Source organism: Mytilus galloprovincialis, chromosome 12, assembly GCF_965363235.1.
Source record: "Mytilus galloprovincialis chromosome 12, xbMytGall1.hap1.1, whole genome shotgun sequence".
Classification (NCBI taxonomy): domain Eukaryota; kingdom Metazoa; phylum Mollusca; class Bivalvia; order Mytilida; family Mytilidae; genus Mytilus; species Mytilus galloprovincialis.
The window spans coordinates 53,317,794-53,336,128 of record NC_134849.1 but is presented as its reverse complement, the minus strand read 5'-3'; the positions used below and the strand labels follow the sequence as shown (position 1 = coordinate 53,336,128).

General features: G+C 32.1%; 1 protein-coding gene across 2 annotated transcripts in view; it reads left to right on the top strand.

The window, feature by feature from the left end:
• The window catches only part of LOC143054227 (myosin-IIIb-like), a 56,426-nt gene that overhangs the window by 25,390 nt on the left and 12,701 nt on the right, over positions 1-18,335 (top strand). For both annotated transcript variants that reach the window (XM_076227155.1, XM_076227156.1), the window contains 15 exons: positions 296-413; positions 1,305-1,422; positions 1,988-2,059; positions 2,738-2,873; positions 4,398-4,623; positions 6,657-6,821; positions 8,712-8,857; positions 9,025-9,138; positions 10,384-10,450; positions 11,320-11,525; positions 11,935-12,049; positions 12,837-13,088; positions 13,717-13,802; positions 16,248-16,389; positions 17,542-17,699. In XM_076227155.1, the coding sequence (XP_076083270.1) occupies positions 296-413; positions 1,305-1,422; positions 1,988-2,059; positions 2,738-2,873; positions 4,398-4,623; positions 6,657-6,821; positions 8,712-8,857; positions 9,025-9,138; positions 10,384-10,450; positions 11,320-11,525; positions 11,935-12,049; positions 12,837-13,088; positions 13,717-13,802; positions 16,248-16,389; positions 17,542-17,699 (2,121 nt within the window). The remainder of the gene's footprint in view (positions 1-295; positions 414-1,304; positions 1,423-1,987; positions 2,060-2,737; positions 2,874-4,397; positions 4,624-6,656; positions 6,822-8,711; positions 8,858-9,024; positions 9,139-10,383; positions 10,451-11,319; positions 11,526-11,934; positions 12,050-12,836; positions 13,089-13,716; positions 13,803-16,247; positions 16,390-17,541; positions 17,700-18,335) is intronic.

Genomic DNA, 18,335 nt, shown 5'->3' with positions numbered 1-18,335 from the left:
GCATTTACTCATGAACCATTCAATCTAAGCTTTTCAAATTTTAAGATGTTGATACTGATGACAAAATGGAGGTCAAATTTGATATTGACGATTTTCACTTTCACCATTCATCAGTAATGGTTCTTGTGATATTGCCAGGACACAAATGGATATTAATAAATCCGGTTTGCTGTCGTTGTGACAGCCTCTTGTTACATTTTATGTACTTTATCATAGAGACCTTGCATTATAACTTCAGGGACTCTACGGTACTACAGATGGTTCACTTTTGTTTGTAATTCCTAAATATTAACAGGTTAGTTGACCCAGGAGATGGTACACCAGTATTTACCAGTAATGAAGACTACCAAAGATATAATGAAATGATGGTTGATATCAAACACACAATGAAAGCCGTTGGATTTTCAGAACAGGTAATAATATAACAGACTTGTAAATTTAGTATCTTGGGATCATGCTTATAAAACAAGTGACTTTATTTATATTTCACTTTCTTAATAAAAAGGAAGATGACAGAAGCTTTTAACAACCTTGACTGATTAAACAGCCCTAGCATGGTCAGTACTATATTATAAATAAGAAGATATGGTATGATTGCACAAAGGTCTATTTATTATGCCCCACCTACGATAGTAGAGGGGCATTATGTTTTCTGGTCTGTGCGTCCGTTCGACCGTTCGTTCGTCCGTTCGTTCGTCCGTTCATTCGTCCCGCTTCAGGTTAAAGTTTTTGGTCGAGGTAGTTTTTAATGATGTTGAAGTCCAATCAACTTGAAACTTAGTACACATGTTAACTATGATTTGATCTTTCTAATTTTAATGCCAAATTAAAGTATTGACCCCAATTTTACAGTCCAGTGAACATGTAAAATGATAGTGCGAGTGGGGCATCCGTGTACTATGGACACATTCTTGTTGAATTATGTCTTTCACTGAAAAAGGTTGTCAATTTGCATGACTTGATGACATCATTTATCAGATAAAAGGCATGTCTGTATCCCTGCATTATTAAAGTTTCATGCACTTTTAGAACCGTCAATCAGCAGGGAAGTTTAGAAATAATTTATTAAAAATATTTTAGAATAGTATAAACTCGACACCAGAGACAAATGAGGCAGAATTAACAACTATAGGTCACCTTAGAGTCTTCAACAATGAACAAAACAAATACTGTATAATAAGTTTAACATTGATGATTTAAACATTTTGATATTGATTGAAAATGAAGATGATTATATTATAGATCTTTATTTATTAAAGAGCCATTATTTATTTGGTAATTTCAACTTTTTGTTTTTCTTCTAGGATGTAGATTTGATTTTAGCCATTATGTCTGGCATCCTTCACCTGTGTAACATAGAGTTTGTACAGGAACCAGAATCAGGACAAGTTATTATACTCAATGAAAATGAGATTGATGCAGGTAAGAACAGATGTAAGGTAGGGTTAAGAACCACAAAATTAATATACTGTGGATTCATTTATTTTCGTGGGTATCAATTTCCATGGATTTCGGAAAACCAGCATTTTCGTGGATATTTGATTTCGTGGTTTTGTCAATCTCTGCATACAAAGTCTATAGAATATGTGTTATTCGTTGAACATTTGAATTTGTGGTTCACTTGTACCCACAAAACCCACGAAAATTGGTATCCAACGAATAATAATGAATCCACAGTATTTGTGTAGATTAGACATTTTCTGGAAATTTTTAATGCCTGATTATTAAATTTTCTGAAATGTAGTAGACAACACTAAACTGAATTGAATGGTATGTATAGTTGTGAATTTAAGATTCTAAGGTTCACAATACAGTTAATAGATGTGCGTCCAGGATTTAGAAAAAAAGTTATGAACATGCTGAGGGTCCCCAAACTTAGGCAATATGGGAATTGAATTTCCTTAAACTGCCTCTAGTATCTATTTATATTATTGTTGTAATTGTATACATGCGTATGCATATTATATCTTTCTCCTTTTCTTTTTAGCTTCAGTATTACTGTCCTTACAACCAGAAGACCTAGTAACAAAGTTATTGGCCAATACTGCATGGGTAAGAGGTAAGGTTTTGATCAATTTTCTAAATAAGGAGGCTTTTTTTACAATTTGGGTTGTTTACCTTTACAGCAGAATGATTGCAAACCTGGTCATTTAATTCTTTAGACAGATACACTGTAAAATGATTGTATAAAGTAATGTTTTAAGGTTGTACAGAACACTACAGGGAGATAACTCTAAAAATCAGAATTGTACAACTACAAGTCTCAAACTTCTAAAACAAAATAAAAAAGAAAACAGTTCTGTATATGTATAAAATAATAGGGATGGCAAAACTGTAATCGAGTGCTGGACCTTCCGTTCCCATCCCTAGTACAAAACAACCAATACTGAAAGCTAAATGCTTACTGAACAATATGAGCTGTCTTTTTAATGTGATGGGGATAGTGTGTTCCTAAAAACTCAGCATATCCAGCTAAGTCTGCATTCAACACCTATCGGATTATAAACTTATGTCAAAAACAAGCTATTTGTAACAATTCAAATAATTTTGTGTGAGATCAGGACACATTAATCAAGAAAGTATCCATTCATTGACCTATAATTGTTAACTCTTTATACATTGTAACTTGGATGGAGATTTGTCTCATTGGCAATCAAACAAAATCTTGTTTATACAGTTATCTTGAAGACACTATATTTTAGTTCACAGATTATAATTTAGTTGTGTCCCTTTGTAGGAGAAAGAATAGTAAAGTTAAAGACTGTTCCTGAGGCCAATGATGGAAGAGATGCCTTAGCTAAGACAATCTACAGTCGATTATTCAGTTGGATGATACAACAGATTAACCTCATGTTACATGTAGAATATGATACGTAAGGTCAAAATAGTCAGAAACCTAGTGGTACTGTGTCTAGACAGAAACCTAGTGGTACTGTGTCTAGACAGAAACCTAGTGGTACTGTGGATTCAATTATTTTCATGGGTATCAATTTTTCGTGGATTGAAGAAAACTTGAATTTTTGTGGATATTTGATTTCATGGTTTTGGCAATCTCTGCATAACAATTAAACCTATAGAAAGTCAGTTATTTGTTGAACTTTTGAAATTGTGGTTCACCTGTACCAATAAAACCCACAAAAAATAGTATCCCATGAATAATAAGAATGAATTCATAGTATATCTCAATGTTTTAAAGTCTGTAGAAAACATTGTCATTACCTAAAGTGTTTCCAACAGCATATTCCTAGTTGTCTCATTGGCACTCATTACCACATCTTCTTATATCTATGGGATCCAGTGAAGGCACTTCAAAATTTTAACTATGGGCTACTGTGGATTCATTATTATTTGTTGGATACCAATTTTCATGGTTTTAATGAATTACCCATTGTCTATAGGCTTTGTATGCAGATATTGACAAAACCATTGGCGGATCCAGGGGGGTCCACGGTTGGAACCCCCTTTTTTTTGGCCGATCAATGCATTTGAATGGGGATATATAGCTGGAACCCCCCCCCTTTATCCTGGGTTGGGAACCCCTCCCCCCCCCCTTTTCTAAAATGGCTGGATCCTCCCCTGACAAAACCATGAATTCAAATATCCACTAAAATTGCTGGCTTTCTTCAATCCACGAAAATTAATACGCACAAAAATAAATGAATCCACAGTATGTTTTATTGTATAAACTGTAAAAATTTAAGTGAGATTGGAAATTAAGGTGGTACCCAACACTTTCACTAAAATTAATTTGGCTCATTAAATTTTCATAAAATTTTGTCAAAGTATTTACTTTGACCATTTAACAAAAATATAAAAATTTCAAAAATTTTGAACCAACTGTTTTGTCAGAAAAATTACACTGGTTATATAGCACTTTGACAAACACCAATTTTGATCATTGAGAAGCTTAATATTTATTTTACAACACAATGTAATTAAAAAGTTTAGCTGACTTAACAGAGTTATCTCCCTGTAGTGTTAGGTACCACCTTAATGCTTAAAGTTGTGACACCTTTTTCAAAGTGCCATCCAGCTATGAACAATATATGATTTCATGGATGATATCTCTTAGGACATTTATTTATTTTTTCAAAACTGAATACTTGATGTGTTTTTTTTTTGTGTCATTGATATATACCAAACATCTCCCTTAATACTTATTGAGTTCAATACAATTGAGAATGGAAATGGGGAATGTGTCAAAGAGACTATTAGTATGCATGTTAATTGTAACCCCACCAAGAGCAGAAAACAAGTTTATTTCTTATGATAAAACAGAAAATGAAGTTTATTTTCTAATATAAGTTGAAGTTAAGATGGAGAAAAACATTATCTAAGAAATTTGGTTTTATAACCTGAGTTAACCTCTGTTATACTTTACCTCATGTACATTTTAGGAGATACCCTGTAGGAGTTATAAGTATCCTTGATATGGCTGGGTTTGAGAACTTCCCCATCAACAGTTTTGAACAGTTGTGTATAAATGTAGCCAATGAACAGATACAGAATTATTTTAACCAAGCTGTGTTCACTGCAGAGATGGTGGCGTACGAAGCAGAGGGAATAAAACCACCTAAAATCAAATTCACAAATAACAAGGAAATATTGGAACTGTTTTTACAGGTATAAATAATTGCGTTCAGGGTATATTTTTTTTTTATTCCCATGCCCTTTTGGATAATCAAGTATTTATAAATTATTGTCATTTTTCAGTAAACTGTAGATTCATTTATTTTTGTAGGTACCAATTTTCATGGATTAAGGAAAACTTACATGTTCATGGATATTTTATTTCAATGTTTTCCAAAGTCAGCATACAAGCCTATTAAAAATGTGTTATTCATTAAACATTTGATTTCGTTGTTCATCTGTACTCCTGAAATCAGTGAAAAATTGGTATCCAACGAATAATAATGAATCCACATTACTTTTGATTAGACTAAATTTTGTCAAATAAAATTGAGAATGGAAATTGGGAATGTGTCAAAGAGACAACAACCAGACTATAGAAAAAACAACAACAGAAGGTCACCAACAGGTCTTCAATGAAGAGAGAAATTCCTTCACCTGGAGGCGTCCATCAGCTGGCCCCTAAACAAATATATACTAGTTCAGTAATAATGAACGCCATACTTATTTCCAAATTGTACACGAGAAACTAAAATTAAAATACAGTTAACTGTCGTTGTCTCGAGCTCGGTTGACTCGAAATTTCGGATGAGTCGAAGTTTTCACGTGGTCCCGAAATTTGTTCCATATAAATGTATGTAATTCGACTCCTGATGAGTCGAAATTGGATGAGTCGAAATTTCGGTTGAGTCGAACTAAATTTACGATCCCAAGGTTAACAAAAGCATTAAAAATTCATTATTTATCTCGAACTAGTACACATATGTCAAAACATGACCTCCGGCATTTAAATGGATTGAAGAGTTAACCTGACAATACACGTGTAATTAAATTTCCAGTCACTGACCACTGTATTGATTTATGACATGCTATTTCCACGAGTGTTTACCTAAGATTATCTTTTATAATTTTTTTATAAATAATTAGTGATGCATTGTTAATGTTCATGAAAAAGTATTTAAAATGTTTACAAAACAATTAATTGTGATTTACACTAATGAGCTTGGGTGTGTATAAAGTAAGGATTATGACTTCCGTTGATCACCTAAAAACTACTCAATCGGCGTCTTTAATCTTGTTGTATTTTCTTTTGAAAAGAAAGAGTGAGATAAAACAAAATGAAGAGGAATCTAAATTTTCTAAAGTCTCTTGTCTCCAAGAATAAATAATTTTGTCAACTATAAACGACCTGAATAACGGAACTATTGATTGGAAATTACTCTCTCGGATAAGAGCCATAGAAAAAGGTTGTAACGGAAACAATTGAAAAAGTAAAAATAATGTTATTATAATAATGAAAGACCTTGACATACAAGTACATCGATTTGATACCAGAATATCGATCTCCTTCCAATATTCACCCGGATTTATTTTAGCTTTACCAAGCTAAGCAAGAGTTGTGTCCCTTGTTCTGTCAAACTTCCGGTTTTCGTTTGAGTCGAACTATGTGTATCTCGAAATTTTTCTCTGGTCCGGCTGACTTCGAGATAACGAGAGTCGACTGTAATACAAGACTAACAAAGGCCAGAGGCTCCTGACTTGGGATAGGCGCAAAGACTACCCAAGGATGTGCATATAACCCTTTTCCTATATCTGAAAGATAATCAATTTTATTACTTCAATATAAATTGATTATAAACTTTTAGGTGCCTCTGAAATTTCTTGGGAGAATTTGGCTGCATAACTTTACTGAGTAAACACTTTTTGATACATGCTTAAACATTAAGAATAATATAAAAAAATACGGATTGTTAATAAAGACAATAAGTTGTACATGTAATATAAATATGCTTATTGTCTTAGATGACATTTTTTTTTCATACAAGTAAACTACATACAAAAAGAAACGTCACTCAAGACATTATTGCAAGTTGTAACCTCTATAAAGGCATCCCCCAATTGGAGAAAATAGTTATATATTTATAAAAGGTTACTTCCCTTGTGTTGTTTATTAAAAAAACATTGTTTGTTGTTACATAAATGACTTTCCATTGATAATATTTAAATCCATAATACTTATTTTTTAGAGACCTGTAGGATTATTTGCCATGCTGGAGGATGACTGTCGTCTATCCACCTCTATGGATATTAGTTTTGTAGAAAAATTAAACAGAAACTTTGTGAAGAACAGCTATTACAAAAAGTCAAAGTCTCGAGATCCAGTCTTCACAATACTTCACTTTGCTGGACAGGTATTGAGTTTATTATGAAGTTAACATTTATAACTAATTATACCCCCGCTTTAAAAAAGGGGGGGTATACTGTTTTACCTCTGTCTGTCCGTCAGTCCGTCCGTCCATCAGTCCGTCAGTCCGTCCGTCCGTCAGTCAGTCCGTCCCATGAAACTTTCGTCACATTTTTCTCAGGAACTACACATCCACCCTTTCTGTAATTTGGTATCAACATTTATATATGTCAGCCATACCGTGTGATGCGTTTTCAGATTCATCACTTGACAACTTCCTGTTTACCGAACACTTGTCTGATTTTACACATTATAGCCAAGTTGAAAATTTTCGTCACATTTTTCTCAGGAACTACAATACAAGGATTTCTGAAATTTGGTTTCAGGATTTATATAAGTCAGCTATACTGTGTGATGCGTTTTCAGATTCATCACTCGACAACTTCCTGTTTACCGAACACTTGTATGATTTTACACATGATAGCCAAGTTGAAAATTTTCGTCACATTTTTCTCAGGAACTACAATACAAGGATTTCTGAAATTTGGTTTCAGGATTTATATAAGTCAGCTATGCCGTGTGATGCGTTTTCAGATTCATCACTCGACAACTTCCTGTTTACCGAACACTTGCATATTTTTACACTATTAATATTATCCACTTGCGGCGGGGGTATCATCAGTGAGCAGTAGCTCGCAGTTTCACTTGTTATTAATACTTGAATTAAAATATTATTCAGCGAGCCCTGAGTTTTAAATTTGAAAATTTACATGTTTCTAGTGGATAAATATTGTATCACACTCGCTGCAGTGGTAGTATCTATATTTATTATATACTTAGTAGTAAATACAGATAAATTGTATGTGCAATACAGTCAATGGCAAGCATGCTGTATCAGCCACCCGTGATGATATCGATATCAGCACGGTTGCAAAAGCTTTATCACACCTTTAATCTGTATGACGTCTTGTCATCGATTGCAGTCACTGGTGCAAGGCTTTATCAAAACTCTAATCTGTATGACGTCATGTCAAACCTATAATCTGTATGACGTCATTTCAAACCTTATCTGTATGACGTCATGTCACATAAAAAACATCTACTTGAGGTATAACGTTATGTATATAATAAAGTGTATATGATATGGCTTTTTCAATATCACACACCGTATCAACCCTCAACCCATATAATCCCTCGAGTAGAGCTCTTGGGATTATATTGGTGTCTCGGGTGCGATATTGAAAAAGCCATATGATATTCTCTATATATATAGATTCCAGCAATGTGCATTAAAATATACATGTATCATCGCCGCCCAAAACATGTTTAAAGGGAGATAATCAAATATACTTAAACTTCAATATAACAATATGTGGTAATTATATAGTTTTGTAGGCAAATCGCTGAAAAGAGATTAATGAATGTCTGAATGTCTCAAAATTTGTTTTGTTCTCTGACTTAAGTTTGCTGGAACCAAATGTTATGAAACTTATATACAATGCTAAATACCAGTCCACAAATCAAAGATACAGTAATAATTTGGGTAGCGTCACTTTTACTGTTCTTAGATGCGTTCATTGTCCCTTTATAATGAATTATATGCAAGCAGGGGAAACATCCATGTCCTATGGACACACTTTAAATGTGTCAAAAAATATATTGAAACAAATCTTAGTCATATTGATTAAAAGATATAAAGGGATAAAATTTGCATCTATGTAAATTAAGTAAAAAAATATAATGAGAATTTGCATTCTTCAAATTAATTTGGATCTCACCACTCATACAACTGTTTATTTTGTTTTAGTTCCTCCCAACCCTTGCCCAATAAAAAAAATCCTAGTGTACAAAAGCCTTTTTTTCCAATCTAACTGAATTTTTGGTTTAATTTACACAGGTGGTGTACAGAGCTGAAGGATTTATAGAGAAGAATAGAGAAACACTGGGTACAAACTTCCAAAGTCTAATGGAAAATAGTCAAAACAGACTCATTACAGACCTCTTCACAACACAATTGTCAGAGGCAGGAACCTTAAAAAAGGGGTGAGTAGACTATCTTGTTTTATAGTATTTTGTTAGGCCTTGTCTGTTTTGAGATATACCATGAAATTGAGATATAACACTTGTTTGAACGTTCAATTATTTTGTAGTATTTTAAAAAAATCTTTTGTATTTGACATTTGAAGCTTAGCATCTGCATTTTTTTCCAGAGATACTTTACACAGAAACCAGTGGTCTGTCCCAGAATGGCAGATGCCAAACAGACCTGCTTTGGCTGGAGAAGAAACTTTGTCCAGGCGAGCAGGCAGAGATTTACAGAGAAGGTAAAATATGGTTTCTAGTTTTTACAGATTTTTTGAAAGATTTGAACTTCTTCTTAATCTTTCCTTAGGCACAAGCCTCCCTATCAACTAAATCTGCAAAATGTATACACACTGAAATATAGTTCCCTATATTTCTCATGTATATCTATATATGCAGTTCATTCAAGTATGTATGTCTTTAAGGTGTGTTGATGTGTGGGCTATTTTTGTCATTTAAGTGTTTTTCTTACACAGAATGGCTATGTATACAATTTTCATCACATTTTCTCCAACAATATATAAAAAATTTGTAAGAGTTCCATGGAACTCAGTGTCTCGCCTACTTTTGCTGTAAATTGCAGGCTCAACAAAAATGAGCGAAAAAAATCAATAAAAATATTCCACTTGATACTATCTTTTGATTGTAAGAAGCTTCTGTCCAAGTTTGGAAAAAATCCAGGATAGCTTATGGATCTAATAAATGTTTTAAAAACTTTAACTATATGGATGTAAATGTTAACTGGAAAAAAAACTAAGTCCATTTATAAGTAAAATACAGAAAAAATGGAATTTTATCTTTTCAAAATTTACTTCTGGATACTATCTTATGATCATAAACAAGCTTCTGTCCAAGTTTGGTAGAAATCCAGGATAGTTTAAGAAAGTTATTAAAATTTTTAAAAACCACAGAGTGAGTAATGTTTTCCCATAGAAAAACTAAGTCCATTTATAAGTAAAATACAGAAAAAACAGAATTTTATTTTCACAAAATATACTTCTGGATACTATCTTATGATCATAAACAAGCTTCTGTCCAAGTTTGGTAGAAATCCAGTATGGTTTAAGAAAGTTTTTAAAATTTCAAAAACTTTAACACAGAGTTAATATTTGTGGACGCCGCTGCCGCCGACACCGACGATGGAATGTAGGATCGCTTAGTCTCGCTTTTTCCACTAAAGTCGAAGGCTCAACAATTAGAGGTTCCTAAAGTTTGGTTTCAAGCATCATGTGAACATGATTAACAGTTTTCATCCATCACTTATTAACTTCCTTTTTTCTTTACCAAATGCAATCAAATATATACAAGTGGTCTTATTAGGAAAAATAGATCACAGTTCAAACTGTTATTTTTTTAATACAATTTTAAATAGATGGATTATCAAAACGTTAAATGGAAAGGCAAAATTACCCCTATTTGTGGACATCAGGTAATATTCAAATGAAGAAATGTATGCTATATATTATAGATATTGTTTTGTATTGTAGATTAAAAGACAGTCAACATGTGGATAGCAATACTCCACCAGTAACTACTGCCAGTGCCTATTTCAGGGTAAGTTAGTCAATTGGTGTTTGTGTTTGCAATAGCTTACCCAGATTTGTGTAGTGAATAACAAATAAACATTAGAAACAATGATGTCTATCAGAAGAGGATGATAAACGGCTGACCCATGTTAAGAGAGAACCATATCTCTTGTATGTAAAAGACACCCTTGTAGATTTCGGGAAAAAAGTAGACAAATGCCGCTACAAGGCAGCACTAATACCTGCAAAGTGGAAAGGGATTCATATAAGTAAAATGCAATAACTTGTTTTCCAGTCCACTATAAATAAATATATTAAAACTAATAAATGAACATATTTTGTACCATTATTTGTTTTGTTAAAGGAGTTGGACTGGTACACAATACTTGGGGAATTAACTCTATTAGTGTATTTTACCTAATTGTTTTGGTTGTATTCTAACATATTTAACTACTTTAAAAAATAAACACAAATGGTTTTTAATGCAGTGGCTCTGCAAAAAGCATGGGTATCCTTTTGAAAAAGTATAAATGTAAATAACAATATTCATGTACTAGAATTTAGGCAAATGAGTTTTCCTGTTTTATTTATTGTAAATTAAGAAAGTTTGAAGTTCAATATTCATTTATATTCTGTACAATTGTACAAAAATTGGAAGACATGGTATAGTTCTTTGGAAGACAACAATGTCATCATCAACATGAAGGACCACATGAATTATTTAATCATTTCTCAAATGTCAGCTTTAAGAGAAAACTGTTTGTTTTAAAAGACAAACAATGAGTTATAAGACACAAACTTTTAACTCCTAATGGTAAAAACTTATTTCCAAATGGAATTTTTATATAATTGTTTGTCTCTACCAGATTATATAGGCAATTATGCATTATTTTTTAGAATTCCTTAGCCAAGCTGATGAAGAAGATGGCCAAAGGAGAGCCACACTTTATTAGGTGTATAAAACCAAATTCTAATCAAAATCCACACCAGTTTGATGATAAAATTGTACTGAGTCAGTTGATAAGTACTGGAGTAGTGGAGACTACAAGGATACGGAAACTGGGATATCCAACTAGGATGCCTTTTGAAGACTTTATACATAGGTATGTCTGTTAAAATAGGAAGATAATATTATGATTGTTATTATCAAATTGAAAAAGGGAGATAATTTAAAGTTTCATGAATTTCAAAAATGAAGTTTAATTAATATTACTGTTGAAGTATGGCTTTTAAAAATGTTACATAAGTAATGTTATCAAATGTGATATAACAATCAATTGAAAAAGGGAGATATTTCTTGAATTCTTAGAAAACAAAAGAAAAAAATGAACTATTATATTTAAGAAACAATGACTTGATCCTTTTCTATTTTAATTGTAGGTATAAATTTTGAGAAGAATTTTTCTAAATTGATGTGTGTTCATCAAAATAATAGTAAAATTAGTCATAGTCTGAACATAAAATTATTGTGTTTTTTTTCATCCAGTTCTCACAATATTCTTTTATTTTCAGATATTCAGTGATTGCTTTTTTAAGACGGATTAACGAAAATGAAATTGGTCCAAGGGTTTGCCAACATATACTAAAGTATGCTGGATTAAAGGGTTGTGAAATTGGAAAATCACGGGTAATAGAAATATACACTCTTACTGTAGTTAACGCATCAATGTAAATATAACAGAGTTTGATGAGACTGTCATCAAAGTGAGAGGGTTAACGCTATAAAACCAGGTTTAATCCACCATTTTCTACATTTGAAAATGCCTGTACCAAGTCAGGAATATGACAGTTCTTGTCCATTCGTTTTTGATGCGTTTTATTAGTTGATTTTGCCATGTGATTATGGACTTTCCGAATTGATTTTCCTCTAAGTTCAGTATTTTTGGGATTTTACTTTTTACTGGTTTTTAATAAACTCATTACAGATAAAAGATTGAAAGTGACACTAGACTACAAAATTTTAAAAAAGGCTAAAAGGTTTTTTTTAAAGTACCAAGTTGAAGAGCATGGAAGACTCCAAATAATATGATGTAAAAATATAAGTCTGATGCTTTATTATACATGTAATATAAATTATAAATGTGGACTTTTAGAACCTGTCACACACAGACTTTCTTTTTTCTGATACTTTGAGTTATGAGAAGTTGTTTGTTTATAGAACTTAAACCAAAGCTTACATCATATGCATTCTTGTTTAAAACTATGGTAAAAACAAAGCCAATTGATTTACTCATTTCAAAAGTTTAACAGTCAGACAAAAATGCATTTGGACATATAAGATAATATTTGTGCATGACTGACCGTATTTTTTTTTATCTTCAACATAAGGTTTCCATCAACATATCATTTGTTCTATCTAATCAGTTATACCATATAAAACTTGAATTATGAAATGATTTTACATTTTATTTCAGGTATTTCTTAAATATTTCCATACTGAACAGTTAGACTTGTGTTTGGAAACTATATACAAAGACATTATAACTGTCCAAAAATGTGTGCGGGGACATTTTGCCCGAAAATTTTGTCGAAGGTTGAAACAGATTCAACAGCACCAGCATCGAGACCTGGCTGAATTCAGTATATCGTTAAACAGAGACTGTGATAGAGTTTATCATATGATGCTTTCTTCAAATGACCATGATCACCATAAATTTCAAAAATTGGTAAGGGTTAACTGGGAATAATCAACACAGTGTTAATCCTCCACCTATCCATATCCTAAACAAAGTTTTTTGAAAGAGATATTTAGAAAAAAAAACTATATAGATATAAGATGTGGTATGATTAACAATGAGACAACCATCCCCCAAAGTTTAAATGAAGAGGATGTAAGCAATTGTAGGCAACCAAATGGCCTTTAACAATGAGAAAAAACGATACTGTGTAGATGCCTATATTTGATGAAATCTTGAAAGTAGGATAACATTTTATTTAGAAAAGCACAATCATTCTTGAGCTTTCAAATAACTTATAATTTCAAGATGATGCCACAATGGGAGAGTACTAATCCTTTTTTAGAGTGATTAATTTTTAAAATGTTATTTATTTAAACTAGTGTTAAACCCCACCACATTCTGTATGTAATTGTGCCTGTACCAAGTCAGGAGCCTGTAATTCAGTGGTTGACGATTGTTGATGTGTTACATTTTCTTCTTTATCTTTTTGCACATAAATTTGGTCGCTAGTTTTCTCTTTTGATTTATTTTACATTTGCCTTTTCAGGGCCTTTTATAATGGGCTATGGGCTTTGTTCATTGTCTCATTGGTAATCATACCACATCTTTTTTATAGGTAGAGGAGAGACATATTAGGAGACCAAACAGACAACAATCTGAGGAGATTGAAGATTTTCCTGACTATGAAGAACCATCTTTTAGGTAAAAATTTAAGGTAGACCTTGGCTAAGGGAAATAACTCTTGAAATCATCAGTACGTTTTTGTCAACCATTTTCATAAATATATTATAAGCTTCTATGTTACATAGATTATTTCCAATCTGTTTCAGGTAAATGCTTAAAATACATAGATAAAATTGACTTTACAAACACATAACTGATTTAAAGAGTTATCTCCCTGAACCAAGGTCTACTCCCTTAAGTTACGACATTAAAATTTTTTTTTTTTAAATAACACATGAAAAGGATAAAATCATCAACATGCTGGGCAGGACAACAGGTTATACACCAACAACCAATTCCTCTGGATAATAAAAGTTATACAATCAATGACTGACACAGTCCAGATAACCTGACTTGGTACAGACAATCAAAAGAGTAGATGTGTTTAAAGTTCTCTAAATGATATATTTAACAAAGATATCAATTTTTCAACTTCAAAGTGAAACATCTCCCTTTGGCAAATTACAATAGGAAAGTTTTATAGAGAGAGATTTTTCTGTTATCTCCACTTTAGAAAATCACAATGGGAAAGTTTTGTAGGGATATATCTTTCATTTATCTCCCTTTGGCAAATCTCAATAGAAAAGTTTTGTAGAGAGATCTTTTTCATTTATCTCCCTTTAGAAAATCACAATGGGAAAGTTTTCTAGAGTGATATTTTTCATTTATCTCCCTTTGGCAAACCACAATAGAAAAGATTTTCTAGAAAGATATAAAAAGTAAAAACACAAAACAACAAATGTAACGAAGAAGCACAAAAAGGCATACATCAAATTTAACATCCTCATTTTGCTTATATTATACGATTTTATTTATCTATGTAAAATCCACCCATAAAGGATGGAAGGTTTTCAGTACTGGTGTAAAATTGCGCGTTTGAAATTCTCACAGGTAGACATAAAATAATTGTGTCGTTCAAAGTATGACGGAATACATAAATACAGAGTCACGTAAAATAGATATAATAAAAAACAGACTTAACAGTAAAAGTAATAATAATAGATAGAATAATTGTTTGGTTATCTTTTATTTATCTCCCTTTAGCATATCACAATAAGAAAGTTTTGTAGAGAGATTATTTTCATTTATCTCCCTTTGGCAAATCTCAATTGGAAAATTTACAGAGGGATATTTTTCATTTATCTCCCTTTGGCAAACCACAATTGGAAAGTTTTTTAACTAGAAAGATATCTTTCATTTATCTCCCTTTGGCAAATCTCAATAGAAAAGTTTTGTAGAGAGATATTTTTCATTTATCTCCCTTTGGCAAATCTCAATAGAAAAGTTTTCTAGAAAGATATCTTTCATTTATCTCCCTTTGACAAATCACAATGGGAAAGTTTTCTAGAGATATATTTTTCATTTATCTCCCTTTGGCAAACCACAATAGGAAAGTTTTTCTAGAAAGATATCTTTCATTTATCTCCCTTTGACAAATCTAAATGAGAAAGTTTTGCAGAGATATTTTTCTTTAATCTCCCTTTGGGAAATCACAATGGGAAAGTTTTTAAGAGATAATCTGAAAATAACAGTTCTAATGTGTTGTTCTATACTCTAATGTTAACCAAAAGAGGGTCAGAACATTATAGCATGATTGCAATGTATTGATTATTTCCATGGTATAAGTAGATATGTTCATTAACTATTTCAGTTTGGCTCGTTTAATTTTCATAAAATTTTGACAAAGTATTTATTTTGACCCTTTGACAAAAATATAAAAATTTCAAAATATTTGAACCAACCATTTTATCAGAAAATTTACACTGGTTATATAGCAGATTGACAAACACTTATTTTGATCATTGAGAAGTTTAATATTCCCTTAACAACACATCGTAATTAAAACATTTACCTGATTTTACAGAGTTATCTCCCTGTAGTGTTAGGTACCACCTTAAGGTGGTACTGCCAACATATATTTGTTCTGCTTAACAGAAGTTCCAATAGGAAACTTTGTTATAAACCTTGTCATAAAATTTATTCCTGTTGGAAAAAATATTCTACACTATTTATTCCGTTAGGAACATCTACTTTAATATTTATTCCTGTGGAAATAATATTCCAGAATATTTTTCCTTTTGGAATTTATATTATGAAGGAACTTCTATTCTGTGACAGTACCTAACACAGTACACTACAGGGAGATAACTCTGTAAAAATCGTCTAAACATTTTAATTACATTGTATTTGTTACACTTCTCAATGATTACAATTAGTGTTTGTCAAACTGTGATATGTCCAATGAAATTTATCTGAGAAAGTGTGTGGTTCAAGTTTTTTGAAAATTTTAGATTTTTGTGAAAGGGTCAATTAGGAAATATTTTGTCAAAATTTTATGAAAATTACATGAGCCAATTTAATTTTAGTCAATGTTTTAGGTACCACATTAAGCCATATGTTTTATTAAATATTTATTTTTTCCAGGAGATCAGAACCTGACTATTATAATCAATCATCTAGAGGTTTGAATAGACAATCAATGTCGCAGGGAGGTTCGAGCAGAGAAAAAAATGTCTACTCCCCAGTTATCCAACAAGATATATCCAACAAGGAATATTTATATCAGGTAAATTATCTGTAAAATAAGGATCAGAATTAGATCTGAGTTCATTACATTATTGCTACTCTGGATTTTTTTATTTTCCTAGGTACCATTACTTTCTTGGTTTTTGGAAAACTGACATTTCGTGGTTTGGGTAAGTCTGCATACCAGGGTTGAGTTCAATATCGTAGTAAGCTACGTAGCGGCTATGTAGCTGCTATCAATATCTATGTAGCAGCTAGTCTATAGCTCCACATTCAATAGTCAAAATCTACATTGCACTACGTAGCAGCTACGATATTGAACGCGGCCCAGCTTATATAGAAAATTGTTATTAGTTGGAACATTTCACTTTGTGGCTCACCTTTACTGTACCCACTAATCAATGAAAATTGGTATCCAACAAATAATAATGAATCCTCATGAGTAATACCTAATTATTCGAAAATGTCAACTATCAGTTTTATAAAAATTAAATCTTTTTCTCCATACCCTGGATTTCTTAACGAAAGTAAGATTCTGCTGTTTAGAATTGTCACTCAAATAATTTGCATTTGTCACATTGAACCCAATCATTTTCATATTGTTGAAGCTGGGAGAGACAGTTCCTTTCAGATAAAATTTTTCTGACATTTTTATCTAACAAGGTGCTTCGGTGCTATATGATGTTACCTTTTGACATTACTTTGCATTCATAGTCATTGTTGCGTTACCCTATTCTGAAAAAAGAAGCTAATCCTAACCAAATCCAATTAAAGACGGATATTGAAGGATAGACAGGGACAAAATGACCCATACTAAAAAATTTGGATTCTCTTGCTGTTCTTACCTTCTTGGCATTGTATGAAGACCTCAGTGGCCAAGTGGTCTAAGTTGTCCTATTACTATATCACTAGCCAGTCAACACTGAGGTTGTGAGTTTTAATCCCTCACAGAGCAGGTGCACATGACTATAATCTTAATTGACCAGGATTGTTAATTTTCCTACAGAAGTTTGTTGGTTCTCTCTGGTCACTCTGGCTTCCTCCACCAATAAAAACTGACCACCACGAAATAGCACAATAGCGTTGAAAGTGATTTAAAACACGAATCAATCAATCAATCAATCGATCAAATTCAATCAGTCAATTTTTAGAAAAGCAAGTATCAAATGAGTCTCAAAATATGCTATTTTAGAACCAGATGAGGCAGATATTGGCTAAATGGAAAGAGATTCCCCATGATGCTTGGTGTAAGATAGTGTACATGGAATATACCAAACCTGTAGCCAAATTCTACATTGTGGACAGGGATGTTATGATTGATGGCACGTATGAGAGTTTTGAGGGTGAAAAGTAAGTTTGTTTATAAGTGTGTTTTGGCTATTTCCTGCTTTTGTCAGGTTGTTCTCTCTTTAGCTCCAACTTCCACTATTGCTCTTAATTTTATTAGATGAAAACAAATCTACGGCTGCCATGAATTATTTCGATTCTAATAGGTCAAATTCGGTAATTTTGTTAACAGTGAAAGCCCTATACATACCATACTGTTTTGGCTGTTCCATTTTACCCAATTTTGATAATATCAGTAGTATCATATAATTCAATGATTATTTTTTTTTAATCGCATTTTTTCACCTCTATATTTTCGTCCAATGTAATTTTATTCGTTCTGAGGCGTACAAGAAGCTTTAAAACTTTCGCTATTTACATTTAATTGTTTTATTTTTACGGAAACATACTTGTGACGTCACCTTGTTTCCTTGCCATGCCAAGACAATAACATCATTTTGCGGAATTTTCGTTTTATGAAATTATACCATGAAAATTAAATTGAAATGGACTGATTTGTTTATTTTGGCTGTAAAATAGAGATAAAGATATTGTATCTGAATCTTGGCCTACGTAATCTGGGGGTTTTGTCAAAAAATGAGAATATTTGGCAGTACAAATAATCTGGTAGTAGGGTGGAACAGCTGTTTTTGTGAATTA